The 14,592-nt window shown below is 39.3% G+C and overlaps 1 protein-coding gene across 1 annotated transcript in view; it reads left to right on the top strand.

Annotated features, from left to right (window-relative positions):
- LOC127659863 (neural-cadherin-like) overlaps positions 1-14,592 on the top strand; it is a 422,183-nt gene that overhangs the window by 132,227 nt on the left and 275,364 nt on the right. The window contains exons 2-4 of the mRNA XM_052149856.1: positions 345-542; positions 3,107-3,332; positions 13,657-13,861. Coding sequence (XP_052005816.1) covers positions 345-542; positions 3,107-3,332; positions 13,657-13,861 — 629 coding nt within the window. The remainder of the gene's footprint in view (positions 1-344; positions 543-3,106; positions 3,333-13,656; positions 13,862-14,592) is intronic.

Here is a 14,592-nt window from a genome sequence, read left to right as displayed (position 1 = left end):
AAAAAGAAAACATCATGACATATTCATGCTGGGCTGATTCATGATCTTGTGTTATAAACCAAAGAAAAGTGAACAAAATGGGCAATTAAAATAAACCAATACAACTAGTAACTTCTTTTGCTTCTCCCTGAAGACTTCGGATATGATGCACGAGTTGCATGGGCTGATTTTGTTATATTTTAGGTTGTTTTTTAAGCTGTAAAGTGGGGCACTATTCACTGCTATTGCACAGAAAAAAAAACTAGCCAAGGCTCCATGACTACAAAAGTCAGATAAGCAGATTGATTTCATTATTTATCTGTGGGTGTTTTTACATTGTAAAAACCAATTCTCCCTATTTTCAGGTCCAGAATGGTATACAGTGAGAGTGGAACTGACAGTGATGGATGTCAATGATAATGCACCAGAATGGACGATGGTACCTTTGCCCTACCTGAGTGTAGTATCTGCTAGTGCCTCACCCAACTCTCTGGTCTACAAGCTTCAAGCCATGGATAGTGATGAGGGCGTCAATGGAGAAGTGGAGTACTTCCTGTCTGATGGTATGCAGATTTTTACTTGAAACTTCACATACATGTTATTAAATATTATTGATACAATCATGATAGAGATTAGTTTGTTCATCATCTTAATTTGTTACTCAAAAAAGGATCTTTGTGTCTCAAAATTATTTGTGTTAGTGTAAAAAGTTTGCACAAGAACTACTGCCCCTATATCTTCATGATATAATTGTAAACCCCCTATGGGCTTTTCACCCCTAGTGAGGGAGCCTTTTACCCCAGGTGTTTTTAAAGGCTCCCTCACCACCTTTTAAAAAAAAAAACTGAATTTGAATCGAAACAACCTTCCTTTATTATTTATTTTCACACAAATTATGTTGCTCCATCAGTATATATTTGACTTAGATACATTTTGTGACCATAAAACAATCCTTAAGGGGTGCTTTTATCCCCATTGTACCCTACTTTTTTGTCTGTCAATGTAGTAATCACATAATAAGTATGTAATAACATGCAATGACCATGATATGCGCATGCACATAACATGATTACATTAAGAACACAGTGGTTCTCATTTACTAACAGTTGTATGCTGAAGAGTTCCCATGCTAAATTTCTGCCAAAAACAACAGTGCATAAGCACATTGATTTGTTATTACCCCTGTTGTAATGCTGATGAATCCAGATTGGTCTAAATGAGGGGATGTGCGACCACAGTTAGTAATTAGCATAATACAAGGCCAAAACATCTCCATATAGCTTTCCACACTACATCGTCTGAACAGCCATTTGCCACTTCCTGCAAACATATCCTTAAGCTCTTGTACCTTTGTGCCCTTGCATGAGAGCACAACACATCAAGATCTATGAATAAAGCCATGTGTGCCATTCTCATTACAAGTTGTGGCACAAAACACTCTTTTTATATAGGATAGACTGCATCACCTGCATTTTTATGAGCTTGAGTAAATTGTCATCTCAGAATCACAGTTTAAGAAATTAATTCAAGAAGAGGTCTATACACAATTCTTTTTTAAATGTACAGTAAGTCAGTATATACAACCTTAGAGCAATCAAGATACATACATATTAAAAACATTTAAATTTAAATTTGAGTTGTGGGAGTCGTGGTGGTGTAGTGGTCTAAAGCACATAACTGTTAATCAGAAGGTCGCTTGTTCGATCCCCACGGCCACCACCATTGTGTCCTTGAGCAAGGCACTTAATTCCAGGTTGCTTCAGGGGCATTACCTCAAAAACCTTGAGGTCCCTGTAATAAATGCACTGTAAGTCGCTTTGGATAAAAGCGTCTGCCAAATGCATAAATGTAAATGAGTTTAAAACACAAAAGACTATGCATTTTTCCATTAAGTTCCTTATTAAAGAGTCTTATGCTTGTTGCTGCAGTTTCATGTCTTAGACGATCTCTTCAGGTGGAAATGCATGTGCATTTAAATTTTGATTCCTGAGGAGATAGAGGAGGAGAAAATTGTGCAAAGGTTGTCAGTAATTAACTTTTTTGCAGCCTCCTTTTGATTTTAATGTAAGAATGTTTTGAGGACAACCTATTTTAGCCATGATCTTAACAGCACTTATGCAGAACATATGCTAGATCAAACTTGTCCGTAATTCATATTGTTTTTTGAGATAATATTTTTTATAGGGTTTTTTTATTTGTCAATTTCTTACATTTTTGCAAACTGACTTTTATGTGCCACTTTCTATGTTTTGATGCAGTTTCCAGGTGAAATGAATACTAGCGGTATTCCCGCTATGTTATGATATTTTTTAATGCATTTAAAATAAAACAATACATTTTATCACTTGTATTACAGACCAACCTACATATTCACATGCATTCCTATGTCATTCGCTTGCTTTGTAGCTCACCTGCCGTGCTAGAGTGTTGAACTTTGAAATCAATGATCATGGTTCGGGTCCAGCCAAAGACACATGAAAGTGAAAGTGGCATAGAAGTGACACAAAGTGATATGGTTGCTGCAATAAATGTGTGTTTTTTTTTTTTAAAACTATAAGGGTTAGGTATCGGTTATGCACTTAAGACATTTACAACTATAAGTGTGTCAAAATCAGATGTCATCTTAAGCACAGTTTAGGGTAAAGTTTTAGATTAGGGAGGTACATTTTACTTATTAAAACCGGCATCTAAAATTCACCTTAAAAACCTTTGTCTAATTGCAACCTTGTTTTGCTCAATTTTGGCGCTCCCCCACTCGACATTTCACTTAGAAACTGTAGTCAAATGTATTGTAGCCAATACAAGCTTTGTGTAATGAAGCATGGAATTTCAGTTTTGCAAAAACGCTGCAATGCTCACATAAATTTCATGAGACCAGGCTGATTTCTAATAATAAAACATATCATCTTAACATTGTAAATCATATGAAGAGTTTTTGATTTTTGTGTCATGGCGTTTGAGGTGGTTCTAAATTTTTGCCTAAATGTACAGAACAAAATTTACAACAATGTACATCTTTTGACTTGAAAACATTCACACAGAGGTTGTTGGCTCAAATATATGCATGCGCTCTGTTAGCAAATGAGAGCTTGTGTGAAGATTTTGAGGTTGATTTTGTACATTATAGGAGGTGATGGGAGATTTGAGGTTGACAGGACGAATGGTCACTTGCGGACTACGGGTCTACCTCTGCAGAAAGACCGAGAATATCTTCTAACAGTGGTCGCTGCCGACCGTCAGGGCAGCCGCAGTCCTCCTGCGGTTGTGTCAATTATTGCTGGTCCAAGAGCTCCTCAGTTTACCAACGTGTCTTACACAATTTCTATACCAGAGAACACACCAGAAGGACAGCCGTGAGTATAATGCATGCACACACAAATACACACCCAATCTTGCAAATGCACCAAATCTCATTTCCATAGTGTAATTCTAGCACACCCTAAATGCATCTCTCATGCTGAGAGAACACTGCTTATCTGTCAGAGTAACAAATAATAGCAACATGATCATGCTGCACTTACACCCAGCCATCCATGCCCTCTCGTTCTCATTGAAGCGTAGCTTGTGTGAGTCATCGTGTACTACATGCAAAATTCATGAAATAATGATCTGTGAATATGTCAGGGTACAGTGATATGCATTAAAGTTGCATGCACATCAGAACTTTGTTCTGCTCACATAGATGGCCCTGTTAGTTTAACCATGCATTACACTATCTGACAAATGTTTCTGTGTAGTTTAATGGATTTGTTACTTTTTTGCATTTCCTCTCACGTTGGTGACAAATAGACTCCCTATAATTTTATATATTTTTTCTCTTTAAACAGTCAGTGTTAATCGTATAGCTCTGTGATATTAAATTAGTCATAGTGAAATGATTTACATGATGCTGTTGCAGGGAATGATTTTTATCTGCCTATGTGCAATGACCGCGTACAATGTCTTATCCAATCTTTGTGAAAGAGCTTATTTTTAGTGCAATTGTTGGGCAAGTGCAAAGTGCAAGTGGGTGGGAGTGTTTGCACTACCTGTGGGTGTATGCACCGAAACCGTGTGTATTGTATTTTAAATAAGTGCTGCAAAGCTCAATTTGCTATTTTCCTGAGAAATAGGTCAAATCTTAATACAGTTCCTTCATTTGCAGTTTGGAGATTCCACTAGCAGGTGGTATTAAAGTCTGAAAATATAGTGGAACATCAAATTATGTCCCTGACACTCACCATTTTGTGAAACAAAAAAATATTGTAATTGTGAAAACCCTATTTTGTTCAGCAAAAGTTGCACAAAAGTGAAAGTGACATAGAAGTGACACAAAATGACCTGGTTCCTTCAGTTAATGTGTGCTGTCTTTTTCATGTGTATTGCAATACACAATTGGTTAGGATTAGGTGTTGGTTAAGGGTAAGGATATATTTTTTGTTAAACTCTCACTCATCTTTCTGTAAAATATTGGTTAGGTTAAGGATAAAGTTTTAGGTTTGGGAGGTACATTTTACATATTAAACCTCTACAATCTAAAATTGCCTTAAAAACCGGCACCCCCATTGGACATTTCTCTTGAAAACTGCAGGCAAACTCAGTTTTGCAAAAACCATGCAATGCTCGCATAAATTTCATGAGACCAGGCTGAAGTAAATGCATACCTTTCAGAGGTGCAAGTAATGGCAAACATTATAGAAGAGTATAACTGCATGACTCAAATTATAGGATAATTTATTTGAATAAGCCTATATTTTTAATTGTGCCATTATAAACTTCTTTACTAGAAGAATAAGGTCATATAATAATATAAAATAAACAATATAAGAAGTGTCAGTTGTATAAAGAATGTTATAAGTTCAGAGTGGAAGTAGCAGGGATGAAATAATAAAGTGAGGGGGCAGAGATGAGAAAAGTGAACAACGCAAGACACAGGTCGGTTCCTTTCAACCGGCGTTTATTAATTGGGCACGTATCTGATGCATCCACTCCTTGCTCACGCTTTAGACACCCTTCGTTCACGCCGTGAGGACTACATTTGCAAATAAACATAATACAAAACACATCAACAATTATACAATACAAGCATGAAGTAAACAAAATACAAAATGAGCACTTAGCGCCATTATGGATGCTTTCAGTCATGTCTACATGTAAAACAAATACCTCGTTGGCTGCTTGTCATGAAAAGAGGTCCTTGAGTCTCTAAAGTTTCCGAAAGTCCCTTTTTAATGTCTGCTTAACTTCAGACATCAGTAATTATGAGCTTAAGTCCAATATTTCCTCGTGAAGCGCCTGCTCATCCGCAGTCTATCGGGAACTTTTCTTTCACTTCCGCTAAAGGCAGTGACGCGTTATTTTTATTTTATCTGTTAACAGTTAATTTATTATACGGGTGAAACTCGAAAAATTAGAATATCGCGCAAAAGTTCATTAATTTCAGTAATTCAACTTAAAAGGTGAAACTAATATATTATATAGACTCATTACAAGCAAAGTAAGATATTTCAAGCCTTTATTTGATATAATTTTTATGATTATGGCTTACAGCTTATGAAAACCCCAAATTCAGAATCTCAGAAAATTAGAATATTGTGAAAAGGTTCAGTATTGTAGGCTCAAAGTATCACACTCTAATCAGCTAAACACCTGCAAAGGGTTCCTGAGCCTTTAAATGGTCTCTCAGTCTGGTTCAGTTGAATTCACAATCATGGGGAAGACTGCTGACCTGACAGTTGTGCAGAAAACCATCATTGACACCCTCCACAAGGAGGGAAAGCCTCAAAAGGTAATTGCAACAGAAGTTGGATGTTCTCAAAGTGCTGTATCAAAGCACATTAATAGAAAGTTAAGTGGAAGGGAAAAGTGTGGACGAAAAAGGTGCACAAGCAGCAGGGATGACCGTAGCCTGGAGAGGATTGTCAGGAAAAGGCCATTCAAATGTTTGGGGGAGCTTCACAAGGAGTGGACTGAGGCTGGAGTTACTGCATCAAGAGCCACCACACACAGACGGGTCCTGGACATGGGCTTCAAATGTCAAACGTCTTACCTGGGCTAAAGAAAAAAGAACTGGTCTGTTGCTCAGTGGTCCAAAGTCCTCTTTTCTGATGAGAGCAAATTTTGCATCTCATTTGGAAACCAAGGTCCCAGAGTCTGGAGGAAGAATGGAGAGGCACACAATCCAAGATGCTTGAAGTCCAGTGTGAAGTTTCCACAGTCTGTATTGGTTTGGGGAGCCATGTCATCAGCTGGTGTTGGTCCACTGTGCTTTATTAAGTCCAGAGTCAACGCAGCCGTCTACCGGGACATTTTAGAGCACTTCATGCTTCCTTCAGCAGACAAGCTTTATGGAGATGCTGACTTCATTTTCCAGCAGGACTTGGCACCTGCCCACACTGCCAAAAGTACCAAAACCTGGTTCAATGACCATGGTATTACTGTGCTTGATTGGCCAGCAAACTCGCTTGACCTGAACCCCATAGAGAATCTATGGGGCATTGCCAAGAGAAAGATGAGAGACATGAGACCAAACAATGCAGAAGAGCTGAAGGCCGCTATTGAAGCATCTTGGTCTTCCATAACACCTCAGCAGTGCCACAGGCTGATAGCATCCATGCCACGCCGCATTGAGGCAGTAATTAATGCAAAAGGGGCCCAAACTAAGTACTGAGTACATATGCATGATTATACTTTTCAGAGGGCCGACATTTCTGTGTTTAAAATCCTTTTTTTTTTTATTGATTTCATGTAATATTCTAATTTTCTGAGATTCTGGATTTGGGGTTTTCATAAGCTGTAAGCCATAATCATAAAAATTATATCAAATAAAGGCTTGAAATATCTTACTTTGCTTGTAATGAGTCTATATAATATATTAGTTTCACCTTTTAAGTTTTGCACGATATTCTAATTTTTCGAGTTTCACCTGTACATCAAATAACCTCAGATTTGAACCTCAAACATCAAATAGATTAATTATTACATGAAATTATGGAATTAATTATGAATCAGTTATCAATTGTGCATCATAAACAAAATATTTATGCAACAGCATTTACAAAAGGAATTAGAACATTCCTGGCATTGGGGCTCTTCCAGTAAAATTACCAGATCCTTTAAATAAGGCTCAGAGTTAACATATTTTCTCAAAGAACAACAAACATTTATCTGAAGTGCCTTAAACTGGCTCCACACCAGCAGGCTCAGCACAACTCGAATTGGATGGGGGCTGTCACACTTAATGACTGTTTGTACTATCTTGCCCTCCTAGTCAGTGAGCCTTTCACATTTTCTGATTAAAAACAGAGAGAAGGTATCACACTTAATGACTGCCTTTGACTTTTCTAAACGCTTCACTGTCATTCCCTATTTTCACAGCCAAGCAACCTGAATTTCATCTAAAACCATTTGCATTACTTTATTTGTTGTTATGAACTGATAATCATTAAAAGCACTTTTGAACCAAATAAATACCAGTAGATGTTACCATGAAGCATGCTATAAACATTACAACAATACAAATGACAAAAGGGATGCAAACCCATTTTCCATGCATTTCAGTTGATTTTTTTTTGCTGTATTTACCAGTGGTTATTTCTCAGGGCCAGTCTTCAGGGCCAGCCTTCTCTGTTTGTGTAACATGCATATTAAATATCTATTTTTCATCCATACATTATCATTGGCCTTTTTGATTGTGTATTTTAAATTGCTTTCCACTCCTAATTAATCTAAAAACTAATAGCAAAAAACAAAAATGTATCCAGTCAGAATTTATTCCTCAATGCTTACAAGCAAAGTGTGACAACTGTTTCCAACTCACATGCCTGAAGTCGAAGCAGCGCGTGAGTCCACCCCGTCAAGCTTTCAGAATTTCCATAGAATCCCTCAACACTGCAGTGAATAGACATCTAAAGTCAGATTGCCAGCTTCATCAGCCAATTAGATTGATTTATTTGTTCTTTGTGGGTGTGGTCTTTAAGATACTATATGTCCCAGTCCTGGCCTTCTAGCTGGCCTTGAGTGACACAATCGCACTATAACAAGGTTATGGTTGGGAAAGGAGGAGGCAAGAACCGGTTTGACAATATAAATCAAGTTTTGATAAACTTAAACAAAAACACACAAAGATAAACACATACAGAGCAGCTGCCTGTAGCTCATGCTCTCTGGAACTGGCCTTAATCCGTCTCGTCGGCTTAATTAACCTGATTAGGGGCCGGGTGTGCATCATCATGTCTATAAATGATGTACATAATTTGAAAGCGATGAGTGTTAGATCTTGCCGTCATCACTGCCTCATCACTATTGAGAAAGAGATCCTTATGGATTTAAAAACCTGAGATGTTCTGCATGATTGAGCGATTGATTAATTAAACAGGAAAGGAGGGCAAAATCAGGAGTTTTCTAAGTGTAAATTAGGCTGCTTGAGCATTCAGTGTTGGATCAAGTTTTTGTTGTATTTAACCCTCTGGGGTCTGAGGGTGTTTTGAGCCTTGGTGAAGTTGTGACGTGCCTTGACATTTGTGCTTTTTTCAGTTGCTTAAAAACACATTAATGGCTAAAGTCACTATCCAGGAGTTTTCTCACTCTTGTATCGTGCTGTCTTTCAAATGTGCAGAAAAGTGAATGACTTTGTTTTTAAGGCACAGTTGGGGGCGTTTACCATTTGCATTGATCGCCTAAGCACATTAACGTATGAATGACGCTCTCTGCTGGTGGGGGGATCACATTTGAGATAAATTAGCTGAGCCAGGAAAACTGTACATTGCATTGTTTCATACAGATTACATTGCAGGACAATATTTGTTTTAAATTGGAATTGTCGCAGAGTTTCAATTCATTTTTGTGACGTGTTTCAGATATATGCTCGCAAACACAGAGACTGCTTACAGCTCACCCTTTTTATTTTCTTTATTTTACAAAAGCACAAGGTTTTGTTGTTATTGTGAGTGTACACAAATAAAAGTAGACCTTTTATAGTCTCCAATGATGTCTTACCCTTATTTGTATGCCCAAAAATGACGGAGAATTATGTTGTTACCGCTGTAATGAAAAAGAAATCCAGCAGGACGTGCCGGTGTGTCTGTCGACCCCAGAGGGTTAAAGCTTCTGTAAAATGTTTAAGTTCAAAAAGGAACATGTAGACATTTTACCAAACAATGGGGACAATTAGTCCTTGAAATGGTCTATAAAAAAAAAGACACTGTGCCATTAGGGTAATACCATGGTACTGTGATTATATTAATATTTCATGATACTGTCATGGTACTCCCAAGGTACTTCAAAAAATACCATGGTTTTACTGACACTTGTAAAATACAACTTTTTTCTAATTTTAGAATAATAGTAAAGTCATCAAAACTATGGTATAACATAGATGGAACTATGAGAATTATGTTGTGACTAAACAAAATCCAAAATTAATCAAAATGTCACGGTTACTGATGTAACCTCTTTCCCTGATGGAGGGAACGAGACGTTGTGTCGATGAGTTGACAAGAGGGGTCACCCTTGGGAGCCCAGACATCTCTGATCTTTGAGAAAAGGCCAATGAGAATTTCCGTGTGGGATTTAATTGTCACTCCCCCGGACATACGAGTATATAAGGATTGTCGCTTGCAAACACACACTCAGGTTTCGTACTGAGGAGCCGAGCAAAATACCTGGCCATTTCAGCGGTTGGTTCAGTGTTGTGGCAAGAGGGACACAGCGTCTCGTTCCCTCCATCAGGGAACGGAGGATACATCAGTAACCGTGACGTTCCCTATTTTTCACTCACTCGAAGTTGTTTCGATGAGTTGACACTAGGGGTCCCAATGGAAAACTCCACAAGAGCTGAACCGGGTTACACAGCCTGACGATGCGAGACGGGCAGAACTCTGTGTGCCTTGTAGCCAGCGCAGCAAGCTACACCTTGGTGTACACCAGCTGTAGCGTTCTCTCCATTGTTCTCCCCAAAAAAGGAACAAATCATTCAGCTGGGGGCCATATAAGGTCCATTTTGGGGGGTTTCCCTCCAAAGTAGAAGACACCGCAGAGACCATACCCGACCCCGAGTGCGGAGGGGCACCGGGGTAGGTCCTGCCCAAGGAGAGGAGGAGTTACTACAAACACAGTGACCAAGGACAGAGGGCCCTCTGCCCAAGGAACACGCAGTTTACCAATGGGGAAACCATTTTGCGGAGTATACATCACACGGGGTTGCCTAAGGAGGCAACCAGCAAATATGGAGCACTTACTTCAGTACAGGAGCCTAAGTGACGTACGTACTGGGGTGGCAGAGAGCCTCTCCGAAGACTCTTCGGCAACTGGGCTAAGGAGGAAGAACGTCCAGGGTTCACACTTTCTTGCAAACGCAGCTGGGAATAGAGTGCACGTCTTCACATCAAGGGAGGAGAATGGTGCTATGCGCAATCTGTACACCTAGCCAGCTGACCGGAACTTACCTGTTTGTGTCACCTGATAACACACAGGATTATACTGGCTCAACCCTGAGGTTATAGAACCTTATAAAGGTGTTAGGTGTTGCCCAGCCTGCAGCTCTACAGATGTCTGCTAGAGAGGTGCTGTGAGACAACGCCCAAGAAGCCGCTACGCCCCTGGTAGAGAGGGCTCGTAGGCCAGCAGGGGTGGCACTTGCTGGGTATGATATGCCATAGTAATGACATCCATGACCCAGTGAGAAATCCTCTGTTTGAAGACAGCTTTCTTTTTTCCGCTGTCCAGCCAAGCAGACAAGAGCTGCTTTGAGCTTCTAAAGCTCTGCATGCGATCCAATTAGATGCGAAGAGCACGTACCAGACTCAGCAATGCCAAGGCTGGGTCTGCCTCCTCCTGGGGCAGCGCTAGCAGGTTCACCACCTGATCCCTGAAAGGGGTCGTGGGAACTTTGGGCATGTAGCCTGGTCGGGGTCTCAGGATGACGTGAAAGTAAACTGGACAGAACTCCAGGTACAGTTTGCTGATAGAGAATGCCTGTATGTCCCCTATCTTCTTGTTGGAGGTGAATCTTTATGGAGAGCGCCTTTAACTCAGCTGACTCAAGAGGCACGAAAGGAGATCCCCAAAGGACCACAGAGAGGTCCACCAGGGAACGACGCACAACCCCCACACGCCTCTCAGGAACCCGATGATCACCTGCCCCTAGGGACGCTAGGTCTGGCCAGGGGCTGAACAGACGCAACAAGCCAGCGTGACGATGTACGCGGTGCATGCCTTGTCGCCATGTTCGTGTCTCGACACAGGTCTGTGGCCATTGCTGAGGTAGTCTCATATGCATCAACCTGAGTGACGTAACTGTCGCTGAGGATGCCATATGCCCCAGGAGCCTCTGAAAGGATTTCAGTGGACCGTTGCGTTCTGTCCGAGTGTACGCAGACAGTTCAGCACTGGCTGCGCGTGGTGATGCACGCTGTCATTGAAACCAAGTCAAACTCCATACTGAGAAAAGATGCTCTGAACCGGGGATAGCTTGCTTTTTTTTCCAGTTGAGGTGCCAGAGAAGCACCCATTGAAGTCCTGAAATCGCCTCCAGTGCTAACCGACCCCGCCTCATACCCGCAGGTAGGAGGACCGAGTCGGGGAGCTGCTTTAGTGGTTTTCCTTCTTACGAGAGAAAGCCGCGACCGCAAAGTTGCCAAAATCATGCCCTCGCAGTGAGACCATGAATCGTCCACAAGCGCTGTCCCTGCGTAGGGAGTGCCCAACCCGAGAGGCAGCGATAGTGGTCGTGGAAAGCGGCGAGTTAACGATCGCAACCAGGAAAACACACACAAACGAAGATGCGTCTTGAAAAAGACGCTTTCGTTTCTGACAATCTTTTAGAGGAATATCTACTCTTTATGTGTATATATATATATATATATATATATATATATATATATATATATATATATATATATATATAAGAAGCTCTGCTCAGCTGTCGAAGTGCCCAAGGGTGTTTTCTCAGCACAACCGTTGTGTGTGAGGGGGAGAACTGCTGTAATTTGCCATAGATCCAACAGCCTTTCAGAGAGAGAGATGAATGGAACAGCAGGAGGAATTCAGCTCTGTGAATACGTCCGCTCGGCTCCGAAGAACAAATCTTAGTGTGTGTTTGCAAACGACACTACTTTTATAACCATTTGTGGGAGTGGCATGCAAATCCCACACACCGATTCTCATTGGCTTTTCTCAAAGATCAGAGATGTGAGGGCTCCCAAGAGTGACCCCTAGTGTCAACTCATTGACACAACGTCGAGTGAGTGACAGATAGGGAACTATGTTATATTTTAACATCTTCAAAGTCCTCACCTTTTACCTACAATTTGCAGACATGTACTCTTGACATTTTCTCAACCAACTTCTTGAGGTATCACCCTGGGATGCTTTTTAAACAGTATTGAAGGAGTTCCCATCTTATTGGCTTCTTTTCTTTATTATTTGCTCCATTCTTTTTTTTATTGCATTTAGTTTTATAATTAAATAAATTAATATGTTGACACAATTATATTTTGTCTACAAAACTAATTTCAAACATTTGAGCATACCTTCAGATCAAAATATTTTTAGTGTTTCAAAAGTTTTGACTGGAATAAAATACAAGAAAAATGCTTAAATTCTCAAAAAACGAATACATTATTTAAGTATATATAAGTACTAATCATTAAAAATAATAATAATAAAACCACTGACAAGGATACAGAAAATGCGCCAAAGAACATGTTAGTCTATTGTTCTAATTCTTTTCCTACAGTCCTTTCACTCTACCAACTATATAATATAATATACTGTATAATAATAGGATGCATATTGCAGGTGCAATAACTGGAGAAGAACATCAGAATTAAATTGCACTTGACCCAGTCTATTAGCATTTTGTGCATATGTTTTCGACAAATCATTTTGCGCCTAGACTTAGTGCATGCTTGCATGAAAATACCAACATTTCATGGCCATGCCCACTGTCTTTGCGTGCATGATTTTGGCATAGCACTGCACTTATCACTAGCACTCTTAAATTAATATTGCAGGTTAAATACAAGTTAAACTCAATCGACAGCATTTGTAGCATTATATTAATTACCACAAAACATTATGTTGATTTGCCACTAACCCTTTTCTTTAAAAAATAAATAAAAAAAACATCTGGGTTCCAGTGAGGCACTTGAATAGGGGCCAATTTTTGTACTTTAAAATACTCAATTATATTTCAAAATGATAGCCAACTGACATAAACAATATGCATGTAACCATGATTTTAGTGTGATAAAATCTGTTATTAACCTTTTCTGTGTAAAGTTATAGACAATTTTACAACTTTGTTGCCATGACAATGTAAGTTCAGCAAGCACTAAAACAACTGTAAAAATGACAATTTAAACAACTTTATAGCTCAAATAATACCTGAGGTTTAACAGAAGAATTAATATAAGCACTTTTATAAAATTAGACTTTTATAAAATTAAAATTTATATCTCCAAACGCATAAAATGCGTTTGGAGATATAAAAGGCTCCCACTGCAGCTTGGAAGTTGGTTTGATTGAAGCACTTTTCACAGATAGCTTCCAAATTAACTCAAAAATCATTGGTGCTGAACAAATTAATTTTATTGACCTTTTATTTACAGATGTTTGTGGTGTGTTTTACTCATTTATAAAACACTTTATCAAGATTACAGTCTATACAGTCAGTATTCCCTCTATTTTCTTGTCCAGCTTCCTTGTCACTCCAGCAATGTCCTTCCAGAAACAGCCAATAACATACAGCCTGCTCATCAATCCCAGCAGTCTTTTCAACATCCAGCAGGAGACTGGGGAGATCCGACTGACCCGCAGTATAGACTATGAGAGCGACCAGCACCGCTACCTGTTGCTGGTGAGGGCCAGTGAAAACCAGGACAGTCTTAGTAGTGCTGCAGAGGTGAGTGCTGCTGATGCAAGGAAAGATTTGTACAGGTGTGAAAATAGAGACAGTGTCAGCACCTGATCAAGCATTAGGACTTTCTGACACATGCTGTGCATGTTTCACTTGCCTTGCATATTTGGAATTACTTGATAGAAGGGGCTCTTTTTCACTGTACTGTACTTAAATGAAATGGATTTGCCTGTTTTGCAAGCTCTATGGATGGGAATTGTGTTGTTATTTTAGAACTCTGCAAAGTGCAGATTGTGTAATTAATGAGTGATTATTAAGGATCCCGATGATTTCACACTACAGCGCCAGCACCAAAAAGCAAATCATTATATAAATTATTTTTAATGAAAAGATGCTGACTGTTCAATATTATCTTGTTTATTGCACAAGCGAGTCTCTAAAAATGTTGATGTAGGTAGTTTTACAGCATCAAGAAATAAGAAAACAGTGCATTATTTACAGTAATTAAAACAATGGTGCAACAGATATCAACAAACTATAATTGGACATAACAAGAATAACAGTTTTGACAGTTAATAACAATTATATATTCCTGATGCTTTATGTCATTTACGCATTAACATAATTTTATGATTTCAGAGACTTAATGAGCCTTTACTCAAAGGAGGGATTTTAATTTCTGAAATAGTTTTGAGTTCCCTTGCAACAGTTTTGCATTCTCTCACAAAAAGCTTTGCATTACCTCTCAGTAGTTTACGCGTATTTACTCGCAATAG

The sequence above is a fragment of the Xyrauchen texanus genome, chromosome 1 (assembly GCF_025860055.1).
Source record: "Xyrauchen texanus isolate HMW12.3.18 chromosome 1, RBS_HiC_50CHRs, whole genome shotgun sequence".
NCBI lineage: Eukaryota > Metazoa > Chordata > Actinopteri > Cypriniformes > Catostomidae > Xyrauchen > Xyrauchen texanus.
The sequence above is the reverse complement of the archived record's forward strand: the minus strand, read 5'-3'. Positions and strand labels throughout refer to the sequence as shown.